Consider the following 16,031-nt stretch of genomic DNA (forward strand, 5'->3'; position numbering starts at 1 on the left):
GCTGCGGGCCCCCCCCCCCATGTTAGGGGACTCCGCCACCGTCATGTCTCCTGCAGGCTGCCAAATCATGCCGGATCGCTCATGCCCTTGGACCTTCTCAGGGGAGCTTCCCTCTGATCCCGTCCGCCTCTGCAGAACTCCCCTCAGCTGCTGAGGGGCAGATCCACTCTCATGAAGGCTTCAGAATCCCCCTGCTTTCCCATCCATTGCAGCTCTGGGGACTTTGAGATCTTTCAAGGATGCCGTCAATTATGGGATGAAGTTGGATACCTTCACCCCGGCAGGAGCTCTCCAGGTCCCTCCGCCATCCGCCCTGGTGCTTCCTCAAGGACTTCCATCATGGGGAGCTCTGCCTGATCCCTTTTACCCAGGCAGCAGCTCTCCAGGCCCTGCTGCTGTCTGCCAGTCTCTCCCTTAAGGACTTCCATTGAGGGGAGCTCTGCCTGACCCCCCCCCCCATCCAGTCCTGCCACTATCTTCCTCTCTACCCCTTCCAGACATCCTTCCCAGAGGGGGCATGGTCCATACCTCCTCACACAGGTGGGAGCTGTCCTGTCCCAGTCACTTTCCACCTCTCTCTCCCTTCCAGACTTCCATCGGAATGGACCCCTCCAGGCTTAAACTTCTACACAGGAGAGAGAGCTCTTTTCCAGGGCTACATATCTCCTGACTGCTGCCAAATCATGCAGTGTTGCATGTGCTCTTGGAGCCTCTCAGGGGATCTTCCCAGCCTCATGGAACTCTGCTGGGCCACAAAGCCTCAGAGAGTCCCTCATCCAGACTTCTGTGACACTGGTTCTCCCCTTTGCCTTGCACCTAGGGCTTTCAAACTCGCAGGGGAGATAGTCCTGAATCCCCCCATCTGTGTGCATTTTGCAGCACACCTCAGTCTCTCTTCCCCATGATGCCAGGTGCCGAAGACTGTGCATCGCTTCAAGCCTCCTGGATTGTGGTCTCTTGCTTCCTGGGTGGTGCCATTCACAGAGTGGCATCCCCACAATGCCGGGTGAAGGACAGGAGGCCAACCTGCCTGCCCCAGTGCGAGATGCAATGGCGGCCCTAGCTCCACTCCCACGGGGGCTGGGAGAATGGGATTGCAGACCTGGCTTCTCAGGGCGGCCCTCAAGTGTCCCAGTTTAGGTCCTGTAACAAAATGGTCACCTTGTTTTAACATCAAGACTTCCCTGAAACCATGCTTTCCTTTAACAAGACCTCCAGCCAGCCCAGTCTTCTCCCTTTCTTAATAATTTTCAGTATTTGATTTCTGTATGCTTACACTGCCAGTTCATTCAAGAATCTTCCTCCTTCCTCCTCAAATAAGGGAGTCAAAAAGGCAGAATTTAATTTCTAGGACCTAACTACTCATTTCTTAGCATGTGACTTACCATAGAGACTATATGCTTAACTCAGTCAAAGATTTGCTTTTGCTAAGCTATCAGTTTCCACAAATTTTCGGATACATTTCCCTGCTAGACTTTAAGTACTTAGGTAGGAAATCAAAGAATGTCACTTTGCACTACAAGTACCAGACTGCAATTATGAGAAAACATTTAGCTGGTCTGCCTCATAATACCATTGTGAGTTCAGTAACCCTAAGCCTGGACAATGATGTCCTTGGTTTCCACTCATTCCCAGTAAAATCTAAAATTATCTGAGTACCCAGGTCTCTCATCATAGGTTGTGTCCTTAGGGGATTGCCACAGATGTGGTAATCAGTAGGGGCTGTGTTTTCGCAGAATGGTATAATAACACATTTTTTAGTATTTAACTTAAGGCCAGTTGCTGTGAGACCCTCTTGCAGTATGTTAACATCATTTGGAGAGTCAATGACAGCACTCAACTTACAGTCATCCACAAACTTGGTCAGTTAAAGGCCTTTTGTTTCTGCCTGGACCTCTGAGAAGTAGATGCCAAACAGTAGAGGTCCCAGGATCGATTCCTGGGGAACACCATAGTGACAGGTCTGCTGTCGGAGGTGGAGGCACCTATTTTGACCTTGTAGGTCCTATCGGTGAACCAACTGGCCATCCACCTGATGAGACAGGGATTTATGCTAAGTTGTGTTAGCTTTTCAATGATGCCTGAGTGAAGGATTGTGTCAAAGGTCTTAGCCAAGTCAAGGTAAGCTGTATGTACTGACTTTCCCTCATCCAGGGCCTTGGTGACAGTCTCAAAGAAGTCAACAAGGTTCAACATGCAAGAGCTGCTCTTGTTGAATCCGAACTGGGGTCAAGTGCTTGGAGATTGCCTATGTCCTTGCTTATGAGATCCATAATAATACGCTCCATGGCTTTACAGATCAGACTTGTCAAGCTAATGGGGCGATAGTTTCCAGGGTCAGTAGTGGCACCACCTTTGTGCAAGGGGATGACAATGGCAATTCTCCACTCTGCTGGAATGAAGCCTGTCCTTAGGCTGTGGTTGAATAGGGTGCTCAATGGCGAAGCTAGTTCTTGCTGGAGATGGTGCAGAATATAGCCTGGGATACTATCAGGTCCCATGGAAGCTGTGTTCTTTGCCTTGGATAGGGCCTTTAACACTTGATCTACGGAGATGTGAGCTGCAGAACAAGTACCAGGGTGTCGAATGGGCCTTTGGGGGGGGGTAAAGGGGTGACGTTTGCACTGACCCTATCTGCTAACAAGTTGGCTAAGTCAACAGGATCAGTGTAAGTGGTACTGTTAAGTACTAATTCAGAACAAACCTGGGCTTTGCCATGGAGGTTCCTGACATAACTGAAGAAGGCTTTGTGGTTTCCCTTTGTTTCAGAGGCAAGTTTCAATTCATAATTGGCTTTGGAGGTTTTCACTAGTGATCTAATATACTTGTTGAGGCTGAGACAATTTTTCCAATTTGGAATTTGTTCCTTTTTACCCTAGGACAACAGTTTATTCCTTTTGTTGTAAAGCCTGTTGACAGAGGATGTCCATCAGACTGGTTTGTATTTCCCTGAGGAGCAAGTTTTAGTTCTGTTGGATATGGCTGAGTCCATGCAGTTGTACAGGTGCTTGTACACTGCACTGGCGTACTGTTCAGCATAGTTGTCTGCATCCTTTGAAGGGGCGGTGGTGTGAAGCTACTGATACCCTACCTTAGGAGGTTGTAGTCAGTTTTTGAGATTTTTTTAGCTTGTTTACGGCTGGGGGGGGGGGGGGTTGGTTGGGATAGAAACTTTGAATGAGACAGACCGATGATCTGAATTTATCAGGAAAGAACATACTGTGGGGGCTGGTTGAGTGGTCATGTTGGTGAGAACCAAGTCCAGAATGTTATCTCCCCTTGTGGGGAAAAAAAAACTGGTCTAATGCATTAGAACTGATGAAATCAAGGAGTCGCCGGGTGAGTGCATTAGTGCAGGAATAGTTCACCCAGTCTATGGTGGAGTAGTTGAAGTTAGCTAAGATCAGGGTGTTAGGGGATACCTTGATGGAGTCAACTAGGTCCAGGTGTCCAGGTAGGAGGAGTGGATGTCCTGAGTCATGGACGGGGGTCTGTAGCTGGCTATAATTTTGATGGGTGTCTCGCTGTCAGTTGCACCTTGAGTAATTCCAGTGCGTCATGCTGGCAAACCAGTCTGGAGGTGTGCCTGTCCTTAATGAAGATTTATTTTATTATTTTATTTATTGGCATTTGATTACCGGGAAAGTACAATGGGCCATGGAGAGCCCATTTTCAGTGGAGGCCCAGGGAGTAAAGCTCCGAGGTGTACATAAGCAAAAACATAATACGTTTTTAAGACAATATACAATAGTTTCATATATTAAATTTGCTTGAAATTTATACAGAGTAAACAAACAGGTGCAGAAAGATTATGATTACTGGAGAATAGGAGCAACATTTACAGCAATGGAATATTGGTTTGAGCAAAATCCACAATGTATAGGAATATTGGTTTGAGCAAAATCCACAAGGTATAGTCAGATAAAGGAGCAAATGGACTATAAAATCAATGTGATATATGTTAGTGAAGACTACATAGAAGGTAGCAGTAGTCTAGGAGAGAGAGAAGGGGAGTGTCGCGGTAGCTTTAGGAGGGAGTATGGTGGCTGATAAGATTAAATTAGTGCAGAAGATAAGAAAAAAACAGTATAGGCTGGACATAAAAAAGACTGGCTAAGTTCAGTGGAACAGATTAAGTGGAACAGATTAATTGGAACAGATTAACTATAGAGCCTCCACCACCCTTAGTCTTCCCGATTTCATTTTGGGGTCAGAATGTGTGGAATGAGGTATAATCTGGTAAGGCAGGGGTGCTCTCCGCAGCCCTGAACCAAGTTTCCGTGACCGAACAGACATCAGCATCTTCCAGTGCAAACAGAGCCTCCAGTGAATGTATTTTCAGGTTAAGGCTCCTAGCATTAAGCAGCATGACCTAAAATATGTTGGAAGTTTTGTCTTTGGGACATAGCCTAAAAAAGGCACAATGGGGGAGGCAAGAGCCTTGGCCAGAATCCGGAATCCCAGGGGTGACAGGTGGAGGCATCTCTGGCTAAGCATTGAGGCCTGTCAACCATGTCCCAGGCAGACAGATACCGGATCCCCTTGATCACTTGTATATGGACTCCTTTCTCCTAGCTTTGATTCCGGACTTCTATACAAGTGCCACTGTCTGAGTCCTCCGCCCCGTTCTTAAACTGAATGAGCTTGACAAGCTTTTGCTTTACCTCTTTCTTATTAGGTACATGATCCTGACACATTGTATCTATGGGCTCTCCTTTCTCCCCCATTTTCCACAGTACTTTAAAATGGGGAAAATCTTTCCCCAGTGAATGTTTACATTTATGAGGGAATATTTCCTGTTATCACCATGAATGTACATTACCTCCACTCTTTGTTTGTTACTAATGAAATTCTTACATACAAGGGGGCCCTTGACAAAGGCAAACAGGCTATCAGAGTCTAGAAGAAATTAAAATGATCCTCCTTCCAAAAATATCATATATTTCACTGGCTTGTTTGTAACACAAAGTCATAATGCTGTCCCGATTATTTGAGCTGCAGAACTTGCCATGTTATACACAAACAGTTTCATTTTAGCTTACTTTCTGCTATTATTCTCTTCAAAACTAGTAGAACAGAATTTAACTATGTGACCCCCCACCCCTCATTTGAAACAAGTTAAATCATTACTTCCAGCATTTTCTTCTGTAGAATATGGCATATTTCTAATTGCAGCTTTAGAATTGGAGGCACATAATACAGTTTTAAAAAATGCACCATTAACTAATAAACATTACATCAAAGGTACTAAGTTGTTAATGTTCTCACGAACACTTTGCAAATCATATTTTGCCATAATACTAGGCACTGCTCTTTTGTATTTTTCTACTACAAGAATTTCTAACTTTTTAACTTTACTACTGCCATCAGGTCCTAAGCACAATTATCAAATGTGTGTTGAGTCATAGGTTCATAGGTTCATAGGTTCATACTAGGCTATCTGCCCTAGGGCATACAACTGATTTCCTACTTGTTTGTCAGCACTAGAAGCCCAGTTGTAGAATTTTACGGCTTGCACATCAGAAGTTATTTTAGCCCTAGCAAGTAGTCATTTTTTCAACTTTATCACAGTCTGCATAATCAGCTTTTGACACATCCATTTATGTTTTAGTGTCTCTCCTACCATCTGGGTTGACAAGATTTTTGCCTACCTGCTTTACTAAAGTTTTTTTGGGGGGATTAGCAAATCATTCAAACACTATCAAATATGACTGTAGGTCATCCTCCCTGCCTAACAAATTTATTTTTCGGTACACTTCTTGGAGTAGTCCTGCCAGCTATTGTTGCACTAGCTTTTGGTCAGTCCACCTTAAATTTCACTAGGGATTTTAATAATTCTTCCACGGTTATAGGTAAAATAAAGCACAATGGCAAACAGCACAAAACAAAAGCCTTATTGATAAGCATACTAAAAACAAAGAAAAATGTTTCTAGTTACAAACTCCACAAACAAATTTTAGTTTTTGTTCAAACAGGTTGGCGCATGACTGATATTTCACTGGTTCTTTACCAAAATGCCCTCATTCTCCACCAATGTAAGCTCCTTAAAACATACTTCAGGCAGAAACGTATGCAAACACAGTTTTATTTGAAGAAAAAGAAAATGAAATGAAAATATAGCCAACTCATCTTTCCTTGGTAATGACAGCTCCATTTACAGAATACACAGTACCTCACATTATGGTTTAAAGTCCATACAGTTTAGTCCACCACTTAGACTTAATCCCAAAAAATATTCCTGCAACTGGCTGCCAAATACAAAATTCACATCTGTAAGGCCTGTCAGGCCCTCCTTTCTGCTTCATTAAAACAATACTGTCACTTGAGTATGCTTCAAGCTATATCCACAATAAGGCCTAAGATGGGCCACTGCGCTTCAGGAGTCCTGCATCCTTGGCCAAAACCTCTATTTTGTTATGAGATGAGCCTCCAACTCAAAAACCAGCTTCACAGTTTGCTGGTTTCAGGCAAACTTCTTTTATATGGCACTAAACCACTTCATTAATTCACTGATATTCCAAAGCCACTGAATGTTATGACCATTCATGTCTTCCCAGTATCCTCCCACAGGCCAAAACACCTTTCTTTATGAGCGCATGTCAGTCAATCCTGGAGGAAATTTGTAGATAACCATCTAGTTATCTAGGTTATGCTTAAAGAAAGATAGTGAGTCAGACTGCCTAACATGCACAGGAAGCTTATTACAGAGGTTTGGGAAGTGCTGAATTATAAACTTGTCCCTTCCCTGTGCTTTATCTGTTGGTGAAGATTCCAGTTCTTGGTCCTAACAGTGGCGGACATGTTGGACTTGTGGAGATAGAGGAAGTCCTGGACAATCACAAGATCACAGAAAATAAAAGGCAATCTAGTCTTACAACTATTAACACCCTGCCACTACGCACCCACAAAATCAACCACTTTTCTCGAAGATGGCCAGGCCAGTAAAGCCAGGGTGAATTTGTGGATACCCACCCGACTGTCCAGTCCCCATATGAAGGAAGATAACATATCACATTGCTTAATTTGCAATGAGAGCCCATTCCAGAGTTGTAGAAAGTGTTGTACAATAAAACTCTCTGTCAACCTTGTTGTGTTTATCTCCTGGTGAAAATTTAGATCCACTGTTCAGGTATTTGTGGGACTATTCAGTTTGTGGAGAAAGAGAAGATTCTAGACTACTGGGTCCTTAATGGTTTGCAAGGCAGACATTCCCCTTCTGGAAAAAAGCCACTGAGTAGAGGGACAGCAATTCTAGTAATTTCTGATGGCTTAGGTTATTTAAGCCAGTCATCTTCTTAGTTAGGAACCTCTGTAGTGTTTCTAGTTGTTCGATATGGCTAGTGTGGTACATCCCAAAGGGGGCATTATATTCAGTGATTGTTCCATTACATTCAGCATCGATAAGGCCAGCGATCTCTTTGGATCCAGAAGATAACCCCTTGATAATCAGCTGCACTAAGTAGAAGGCCTTTCTGATTACCATTGTTACATGATGATCAAAAAAGAGGAAATTATTAACCAGAGTACAAAGGTCTCTAATGATATTCTATGTCTATGTCATATGCTGGTGGGGGGGGGGGCATGATTTATGAAATGTGACTACATTACTGTGCTTACAAATTTTTGTTCTTGGGCTTGGGTGTTAAAGGATGACTTGACCATGACTCCAGGTTTACAGTGATCAACAAACCTGGTTATTCAGTGGTCTTGGTTTGTGATCTGCAGGACAGAAAAGTAAATACCAAATAAATGTGGTCCTGGCATGGAGCCGTGTGGATCACCACTGGTTACCTTCACACTCTTTAATGAAGCACCTGCTGCTTGCATCATGTAGATTCTGCCCCTTAGCCAATTTGCTATTCATTTTACCACATAGGGGTCTATTTGTAATGAACATACCTTACTAACTACGCTACCATGGGGAATAGTATAAAATGCCTTGGCTAGGTCAAAGTATGCCGTATGTACAGTATAGCCATTGTCAACCGCTTGTGTTACTTTTTCAAAGAAGTTAACCAGATACATTGGACTGGGTTTACCCTTAACAAAGCTAAACTGCTGAGAGTCTATCTTGATGAAATCTTTAGTTACTTAGGTCGTCTGTAATATGCAACATGGTTTTGCATATGAGACTTGCCAGCTGATGGGCTTGTAGTTCCCAGGTTGAGTGATGGAGCCACCCTTGAGTAATGGCATCACCACTTTGTACGCTAAACTTCAGGGAAAACATCAGTGGATAAACTCCAGTTAAACAGTGTAAGGAGTGGCTTTGCCAGGACTTGCTTGATACTGTTTATTAAACTGACTGGTATATTATTAGGTCCCATGGAGGAGGTATTTTTAGTCTTTGAGAACACCTTTAGTACGTGATCTTTGGTGATAATGGAGGTAGCTTGAGAGTTTCAGGAATAAGTGGGCTGTAAATACTTATTTCTGGGGTGAAGTTAGCAATGAATATGTTAGATAGTATGTTGGCAATGTCTACTGGGTCTGAATAGGTGCAGCCATCTTGAATAAGCTCTGAGCAAGATTGGGTGTTATTTCTTATGTAATCATAGAAGGATTTGAATTTGTTCTTAGCTTTAAATGCTATCCTCAGGCTGCCTTAGAATTCCTAATAGTTTTATATTTTTAGTTAGTTTTTTAATGTTATCCATGATTTCAGGACCCTTGGATTTGCCATACATTTTAGAGTTTTTTTTTTCTTAAAGCTCCTCATTAGCACTCTTCAAGAAAAATCTTGATGATTGGATGGGAAATAGGAAATTCACCCCGGGGATCACCTCTGTGGCTCTGCTCGACAGTGGCACAGGAAAATAATTTTCTTGGGTGGCAAAAGCCAGGGTACCTTTTTGGCTGGGCTTGTATAGGCCCTAGGGCCGATAGCCTAGTACCTACCTATGAACCTATGACCACCAGAGTGGTTTGCTTTTATACTTACCATTACATTGAGATCTGGTAGGTACTGTCAATTCTATACATTAATCTAAATGGACATAGAACTCTTATGTAGCTTCCTGCCAAGGAAATGTCCAAGTATTATGCTGGAATACATCAGTATATAGCTTGTATTCTGAGATACTGGTATTTTTAGGTTTAGAGATTCTAATAAAGAAGTTCAGTAGTTTATGATCCAACTTAACTGGGAAGGGAAATACCAACGAACTAGTACATGAAAATATTACATTTGTAAGGATCAGGTCAAGGATATTATCCTTGCTAGTGGGTTTGTTAACAATATGTTCCAGGAAGTTTGTGTTTATGAAATCTAACAACTTTTGGGCATATCCTACATTTGAAGTATAGTTGCTCCAGTTTACTGATGGATAGTTAAATGGGTCTCTAATGGCACGGTAAGTGAGGCAGAGATCCACCCTCAAATGTCCATAAGTCACTAAATAAAGGGATAAAATTTCCAGCCTCTCTTGGTAATTCATGGATTTTAGGTCTTTGACCATTTTGTTAGGAGCCTTTTCAGTCTTCCAAGAACACACAGACCATTAGGAATTTCACAGCAATAAAATGCTCAACCACACAAAAAAATATTCTACTTTTACAACATAATAGTCAAGCTCTTTCATCTCTCTGGACATCATCCGAACTACCAAACATTTCCCATCACATGATTTTTATAATCACAAAATGTAAATCACATTTCAAAATTAACTAATAGCATTCAAAACATTGTGTAAAAGTGTTAAATAAATGTGTTATAAAAATAAAAAAATACAACGTATTGCAGAAATTCTCTGAATATGTGAATAACATTAAGTAGTTTAGAGTATTTTAGAAAGTACAGTAACAAAAATCAGTAGCTAAAAATGAAGTTGTGTCACTAACAAATGTTCAAAAAATATGTAGTGGGTTGCTCCAGAAAATGATAAAAACAAAATACTACAATCGTGCTGTGTGCATTTTTAAGGTGCTGCTGATGGAAATACTATCATTAAGCCCAGGGGATATCCCTGTATTCAGCCTGATATGTCAGATTAATTTGCTGAATTCAATTTAACTTCCATGGGTCTCCCCTGGGTTCAACAGGTACTTGCTCTAAAACCATAATTGATTGCTGGTGGATCAAAAACCCATTGTTTTGCCATTTTTATTGACAGGAAAGGAAAACAATGTTATGAGAAGTTCCCCTAAATAATATGGGACTACTGGGCTTTCCTATGCAACCTCAAATAAGAATATTATGATGAAAGCATTATATTTGGTACCACTGATGTAGGAGATCTTTTATCCATTAAACCTCAAGAAGGCCTACAGTGGTTTGAGGAGGCATTTAATAAATGTGAGTTTTTTCAGAGCATGGATATACAGACTATATTAGTTCTGAAGGACTTGATACTTAACATAATTTTACATATTATGAAGAAGAGTATTATAGACATGTGAGCTGGGCAGTTATGAGAGCTCTCTGAGCACCACTCTTTGACATCATTGTGTTTTGGTACTGGGAATGGGTATATATTTTTCATCTGTTTTTTTATAATAAGTTCAGGCTTTAGCAGCAATACCTGGATGATAATTTTGTCTTGTGGAAAAGTACAGAAAATGAATTATATGAATTTGTAACATATATTAACACCATGGTGCCACTTTTTATGTTTATCTGCAGTATTTCAAGAATGGGTATTAATTACCTGGATGTGTTTATTGAAAAAGATTTTGTATGCAAAAAGATTTAACTCAAAAGTATATGATGAGTCCACCTTTTTAAATATGTAGTTGCAATACAATAGTAGTCATCCAATGCACCAGAAAAAAGAGCCATATAAAAGCCAATGAAATATAAAAAAGGTGATAAATATGTTTCACGATAGGGGTTACCCCCAACAACTTATACATGATATCAAGAAACAAGTTTTAAAAGATAGACTCATTAGTAGAAATCACTTTAGGGTACTGGTTTAGACAGAGCTGATACCATTCCTTAAAATAATAGTGGATTTAATAAAGCTATGGTACTGAACTACTGTCCATGGATACGTTATATTAAACAGTTTGTTGAGCAGTACCAGAAATTTTTTTTTATGTTATAACAAGCTACCAAAAATTGGTGAAAAACCTACCTCTGTGTATAAGAGAAATATAAACATTAAAAAGAGATTGAAAAGGGGGGATAAAATGTGTGAATTTTCCACCAAAGTGTCTGGAAGAACAAAGTGTGGGATGTGTTCTCATTGTTCTTATACTTATGCTGGTACTGAATTTAAGCTTAAATCTTTTGATTACAATTTTAAGTTTATGTATAAATATAATTGTAACAGCACGTGGCTAGTGTACTTAGCTTACTGTGATCTGTGCCACCGTTATTATGTAGGTAAAACTTTGCAAACAATCTGTAAATGTATTTACAAACATTTTTATACTATAAAAAAGGGAATGAGAACGATGACCTATATAAATAAGCACACTCAAGTTTGCGGGGTACACAAAAAAAGTATTTTTATGCTTTTGAACAAATACTTGTTGAACCAAGGAGGACCCCATGGAAGTTAAAAATTGAATTCAATGAATTAATGTAGTAAATCACATTGAATGCAGGGGCAGCCCCTGGGCTTAATGATAGTATTTCCATCAGCAGCACATTAAAATTTATGCAGCAAGAATGTACTATTCTTGAAATCTCAGTTTATGAGATTATTTACAATGCATTCCCTGGCTCTGCAGATAAGGCTTGTAGAGATGATAGGTCTCTATAATTATTCAGGTTGGCTGTAAGGCCACTCTTACAGGAGGGTATCACCACTGCAGTGCTCCATTCATCCGGGACAATACAGCGGGTCTATATTAGATCAGCAAACGCTTAAAAAAGTGAACATTGATTGATCGACCTTATGTAAGCGAAAGCTTACAATCTCAAACTGTCAGATCAGCGATTTTTTTCCTAGGGAAAAAAATCACTGATCTAAAACACATACACACAACACAAGCACACCAAACAAACAGTAATCCACACACATATACCTAAAATCTGACACCTAACCCTACACTAAACTATGCACACATCACTAACTATCCACTTACCTTAACCCAAACCCTAACCCTAAGGTCTGTCACTATCGCACACTTACCTCACCCGCTCCCTAACCCTAACTCACCTCAACCCGCCCTAACCCTCACGTCCACACAATCGCACACATACCTAACCCGAGCCCTAACCCACCTAACCCACCCTAACATTCACATCCACACAATCGCACACTTACCTGAATCCTTTCCACCACAGCACTGAAAATACCGAAGCAACAGAAACGGACAACCGAATTCTTTCCCTAGGAAAAAATTTGAGTTTCTGCTGCTTCGATATTTTTAACTTTCACTAAAATAATGTCGATCAATCAGCGTTCGCTTGTTTAAGCGTTCGCTGATCTAATATAGACCCCAATACAGCAGAGAAACATACGTTAAACAGCTAAAGGAGCATGTCTGCAAGGGCATATTTAAGACTATTAATTAAACAACCAGGTTTATAGTTAGGTGTCATAAGGAAGTATTTTTTAGTCTTGGTTACTACTTTCAGTAAATAAGCATCATTACAAATAAGTTTAGAACAATATAGAATACTGCTTTTAGTTTTCTAACATAGCTTAAGAAGGATTTATAAAGGCAACTTACTTCCCATCATCTGATTAATATAACTGATTGCCCATTTACAAATACATTTATATGTGTGCTTGTGTTAACCTAGATAATCTGCATGTTGCCCATATCTGCCTTTCACTACCTGCAATTACTTAAGCTAACACTATACTGTATCGTTGTACCTGCACTACACTGTTTCACTACTTTTGTAAATTTACATTTAGAACAAATGATGACTGATCTGATAGTCTGCTGCACTGGTAACTGCAGCGACTGCATCCATGAAGAAAACAAAGCTACAACTGTTGTTTCAAGCCCAAACATATGCATAACTGTTCATACTGTACCTTACGTTACAGTTTCTTTCTACTTGTAGTTCTGCCATCAACACTATACCTATACTACTGATAATACTGAACTGTGGACTTGTGACAGTCGATTATGTTTCTGTCTATTTCTGACTGCATGTATTTCATCTGTACATGTGTAGCTTAGTTGTGTCAAATGACTGACTATTAAGTTACATTTGCAGGTGTTTCTCCATTTTAATTGTTGTACCACTGTGGTGGTACCTCAACCCATGAATCTCTAATAAGAAGGTTATAATTTAGTAGGATTGACTAGATAACAATGCAATTAATAAATAAAGTTGGGTCCAAGGGAATACGACAGAAAGGTGCACAGTCCAAAAATTAATCTCCATGTGTAATTATTATAACAAAGCTAACCAGTACCATTAGACTCTCATGGGGTGATCATGGAAGTTGATGCAATTCAAACATAGGTCTCCAGGTTCACATATCAGTGCACTTAACCAAAACACGCTCAAAACTGGATGATAAAACAGGATACACTAAAGGGTGTGAACATCTGTGTGAGAAGATAAACAAATAACTTTTTGTATGAAAAGAAATCATTGAGCAGAACTACAAACACTACAGAATAAGTAACTTACTTATTGCAGTCGCTGTACTAGAGAAAATAACTGCAGTCGTATTTATATTGCAGAGCTTTCCTACTGGCTACAGTGAGACTGCTTCACAAAATGCTGTAGTCTGTCTATGAATAATCATAACCCACGTTTTGTTACAAAAGAATTATAAGGTTTAATTTCTTTGCTATGTTTCAGTATTGCTGCTGTGCATGCCTTTTCAGTTTTGAGAAGATCACACTGCACTACATGCATTTCTAATCTGCCCCAGAAATGTTTCTCACAGACTAATAAGATGATAATAAGGCACTAAGCTAAACACTTTTAAACCAAGTAAGATAGTTGCACTCCTTGACAAACCACCTCACAAAAAGATGCATATAATTTCTGGACTATAAAAAGCTCAGTAAAATTCTGGCAGGGAGGTTACCTTTAGCTGCTTTTCTTACCTCCAGCTTCATTGTCCAGTGGTGTTTCAGTGCAATGCCCTTTGATCCCTGATGAAAACTGCTGCATTCAGCAGTCCAGGCAAATGAGATGTAATGTCTCAGGTCAGGGTTGTAGACCTACTTGATATGCAATGAAAACAAGACCCTCTGCAGCCCTCTTTGTGCTCTGCCCACCCAGCTTTGTGTTCCTGTCTTTATATTGTTGCACTCACTAAACTTCCTGTCCACCTCGCAAATGGTTCCCTGTACTATTTAAATTATATTGTTAATATTCATGAAGTGACACAGTAGGGAGGAGCAAAAGCTGGGTCTTCCTAAGAATACAAATCTGTCCATAGCACAGACGAATGCTCAAGGCTTGTGTAAAATCAGGCAAGAGTGTAACAAAAAGCTAACTAGTAAAATAACAGTTTTGCTCTTTTAACAGTAACCTTTTATTACTGCTTGGATTTAGTAATAAGAATAAAAATTAAATAGATAAAAGCAAGTTTAATGCTTTTTGAACTGAACTTCATTTTACATTACGTCTGTGTTCTAGTATTTATTTATTTATTTATTTTTATTTATTTCAGTTTGATGACCGGGGAGGTCCACTGGGCTCAGGAGCCCATTTTCAGTGGAGGCCCGGGGAGAAAAGCTCCACATTACAAAATACAAAGATAAAACAAAATACAAAATACAAAAGATAAAAATAAACATAAGATTCAAGGTACAGATACATAAGGATGCAACCGTCAGTCTACATGGTATGAATGCTGGTAATTTTTGATACAGAGGTAGTAAAAGGAATGGTGTTTACATAACATATTATTTATATCTTGAAATGGATGATTAAAGATTACAAAGAGTCTGATTCTAGTAATGGCAGAGTGGTAGAGCAAGCATAGGTTTTTAGGGAGGGGAATAAAGGGAGAGCAAACTATTTACAGTATTTACATATATACACAGGACAACAGTAGCAATAAGTAGATATGAACAAGGTTGATAGTAGTAAGAAATTGAATAGCATTACTGTTAATATGTACAGTGAGGGGGCTAGGTGGGGAAAGTGCAGTTGCACTTCCACTTAGAAAACAGGTAGGAATGGAGTAATTTTTTGAAATTATTAGGATTTTCTATCAATCTTAAAGAAGGAGGGAGAGAGTTCCACTTTTTGGCTAAGGAAAAAGAAAGGAGGTGCTGCCGGGGAGGTCGTTTTGGTTTGTGGACATTGAGTAGGTTTAGGTGGGCTGAACGAAGTGGCCTATTAGGGGTATATGGTTGAAGGATGTTGGATAGTGCAGGACATTTAGAGGGGCTAAATATTAGCCTGTGGGCAGTGGTTAATTGGAGGTAGTCTAGAAGGTTGGGGAGTTCTAGCCAGTTTAGTGACTGGAGGGCAGAGCAATGATGGGAGGAGTGTTTTGCTTTGGTGGTGAATTTAGAAATTTTGTTATAACAACTTTCCATTTTGAGGAGGTGGAGGTGGATAAGTTAGTTAATAGAGGGCACCATACATTAGTGAGGGAAGAAGATAGGTAGTGGCAAGCGTTTGTCTAGAAGCAGGAGAGAGATAGTGGAAGTTTCTGTATAACAGGCCAAGTTTTTGATGTGTTTTCTTAATGTTGAGTTGAACATGGATGTCAAATTTTAGGTTTTCATCGATAGTGACCCCAAGAAGTTTGGCATGCGGGACAATTTCTATGGTAGAATTTTTAAGGCTTCTAATTTTGAAGGTCTTTTGTCAAGAGGGAAGGATTTTGTAGCGGGAAGAGTAGTATTTTAGATTTGTTAGCATTTAGAGATAAGTGATTATGGAGCATCCAGTTCTCAGTGGCAGAGAAGGCATTTTGAGTGTGTGCTAGAAGTTCAGGGAGATTGGTGGCACAGCAGATTAAGGTGGAGTCGTCGATTGTATGCGATATCAGTATTTGGGATAGCAGAGTGGAAGTCATTGATGAAGATATTGAAAAGCATGGGGCCAAGAATGGAACCTTGGGGAACTCCAGTGGGGGTAGGAAGGAAGTTAGAGGTGCCTTTTCTCCATTTTACAGCTTGGGATCTGTTGGAAAGGTAACTTG

General features: G+C 40.2%; 1 protein-coding gene across 1 annotated transcript in view; it reads right to left on the reverse strand.

Moving 5' to 3' along the window:
- LOC122809505 (putative zinc finger protein 66) overlaps positions 1-14,148 on the reverse strand; it is a 449,400-nt gene extending 435,252 nt beyond the window's left edge. Inside the window, exon 1 of the mRNA XM_044081063.1 lies at positions 13,972-14,148. Within this exon, the coding sequence (XP_043936998.1) occupies positions 13,972-13,983 (12 nt within the window). The 5' untranslated portion in view covers positions 13,984-14,148. The remainder of the gene's footprint in view (positions 1-13,971) is intronic.
- Positions 14,149-16,031: the final 1,883 nt, after the last annotated feature.

This window comes from Protopterus annectens, chromosome 1.part1 (assembly GCF_019279795.1).
Source record: "Protopterus annectens isolate FY-2018-M chromosome 1.part1, PAN1.0, whole genome shotgun sequence".
Classification (NCBI taxonomy): domain Eukaryota; kingdom Metazoa; phylum Chordata; order Ceratodontiformes; family Protopteridae; genus Protopterus; species Protopterus annectens.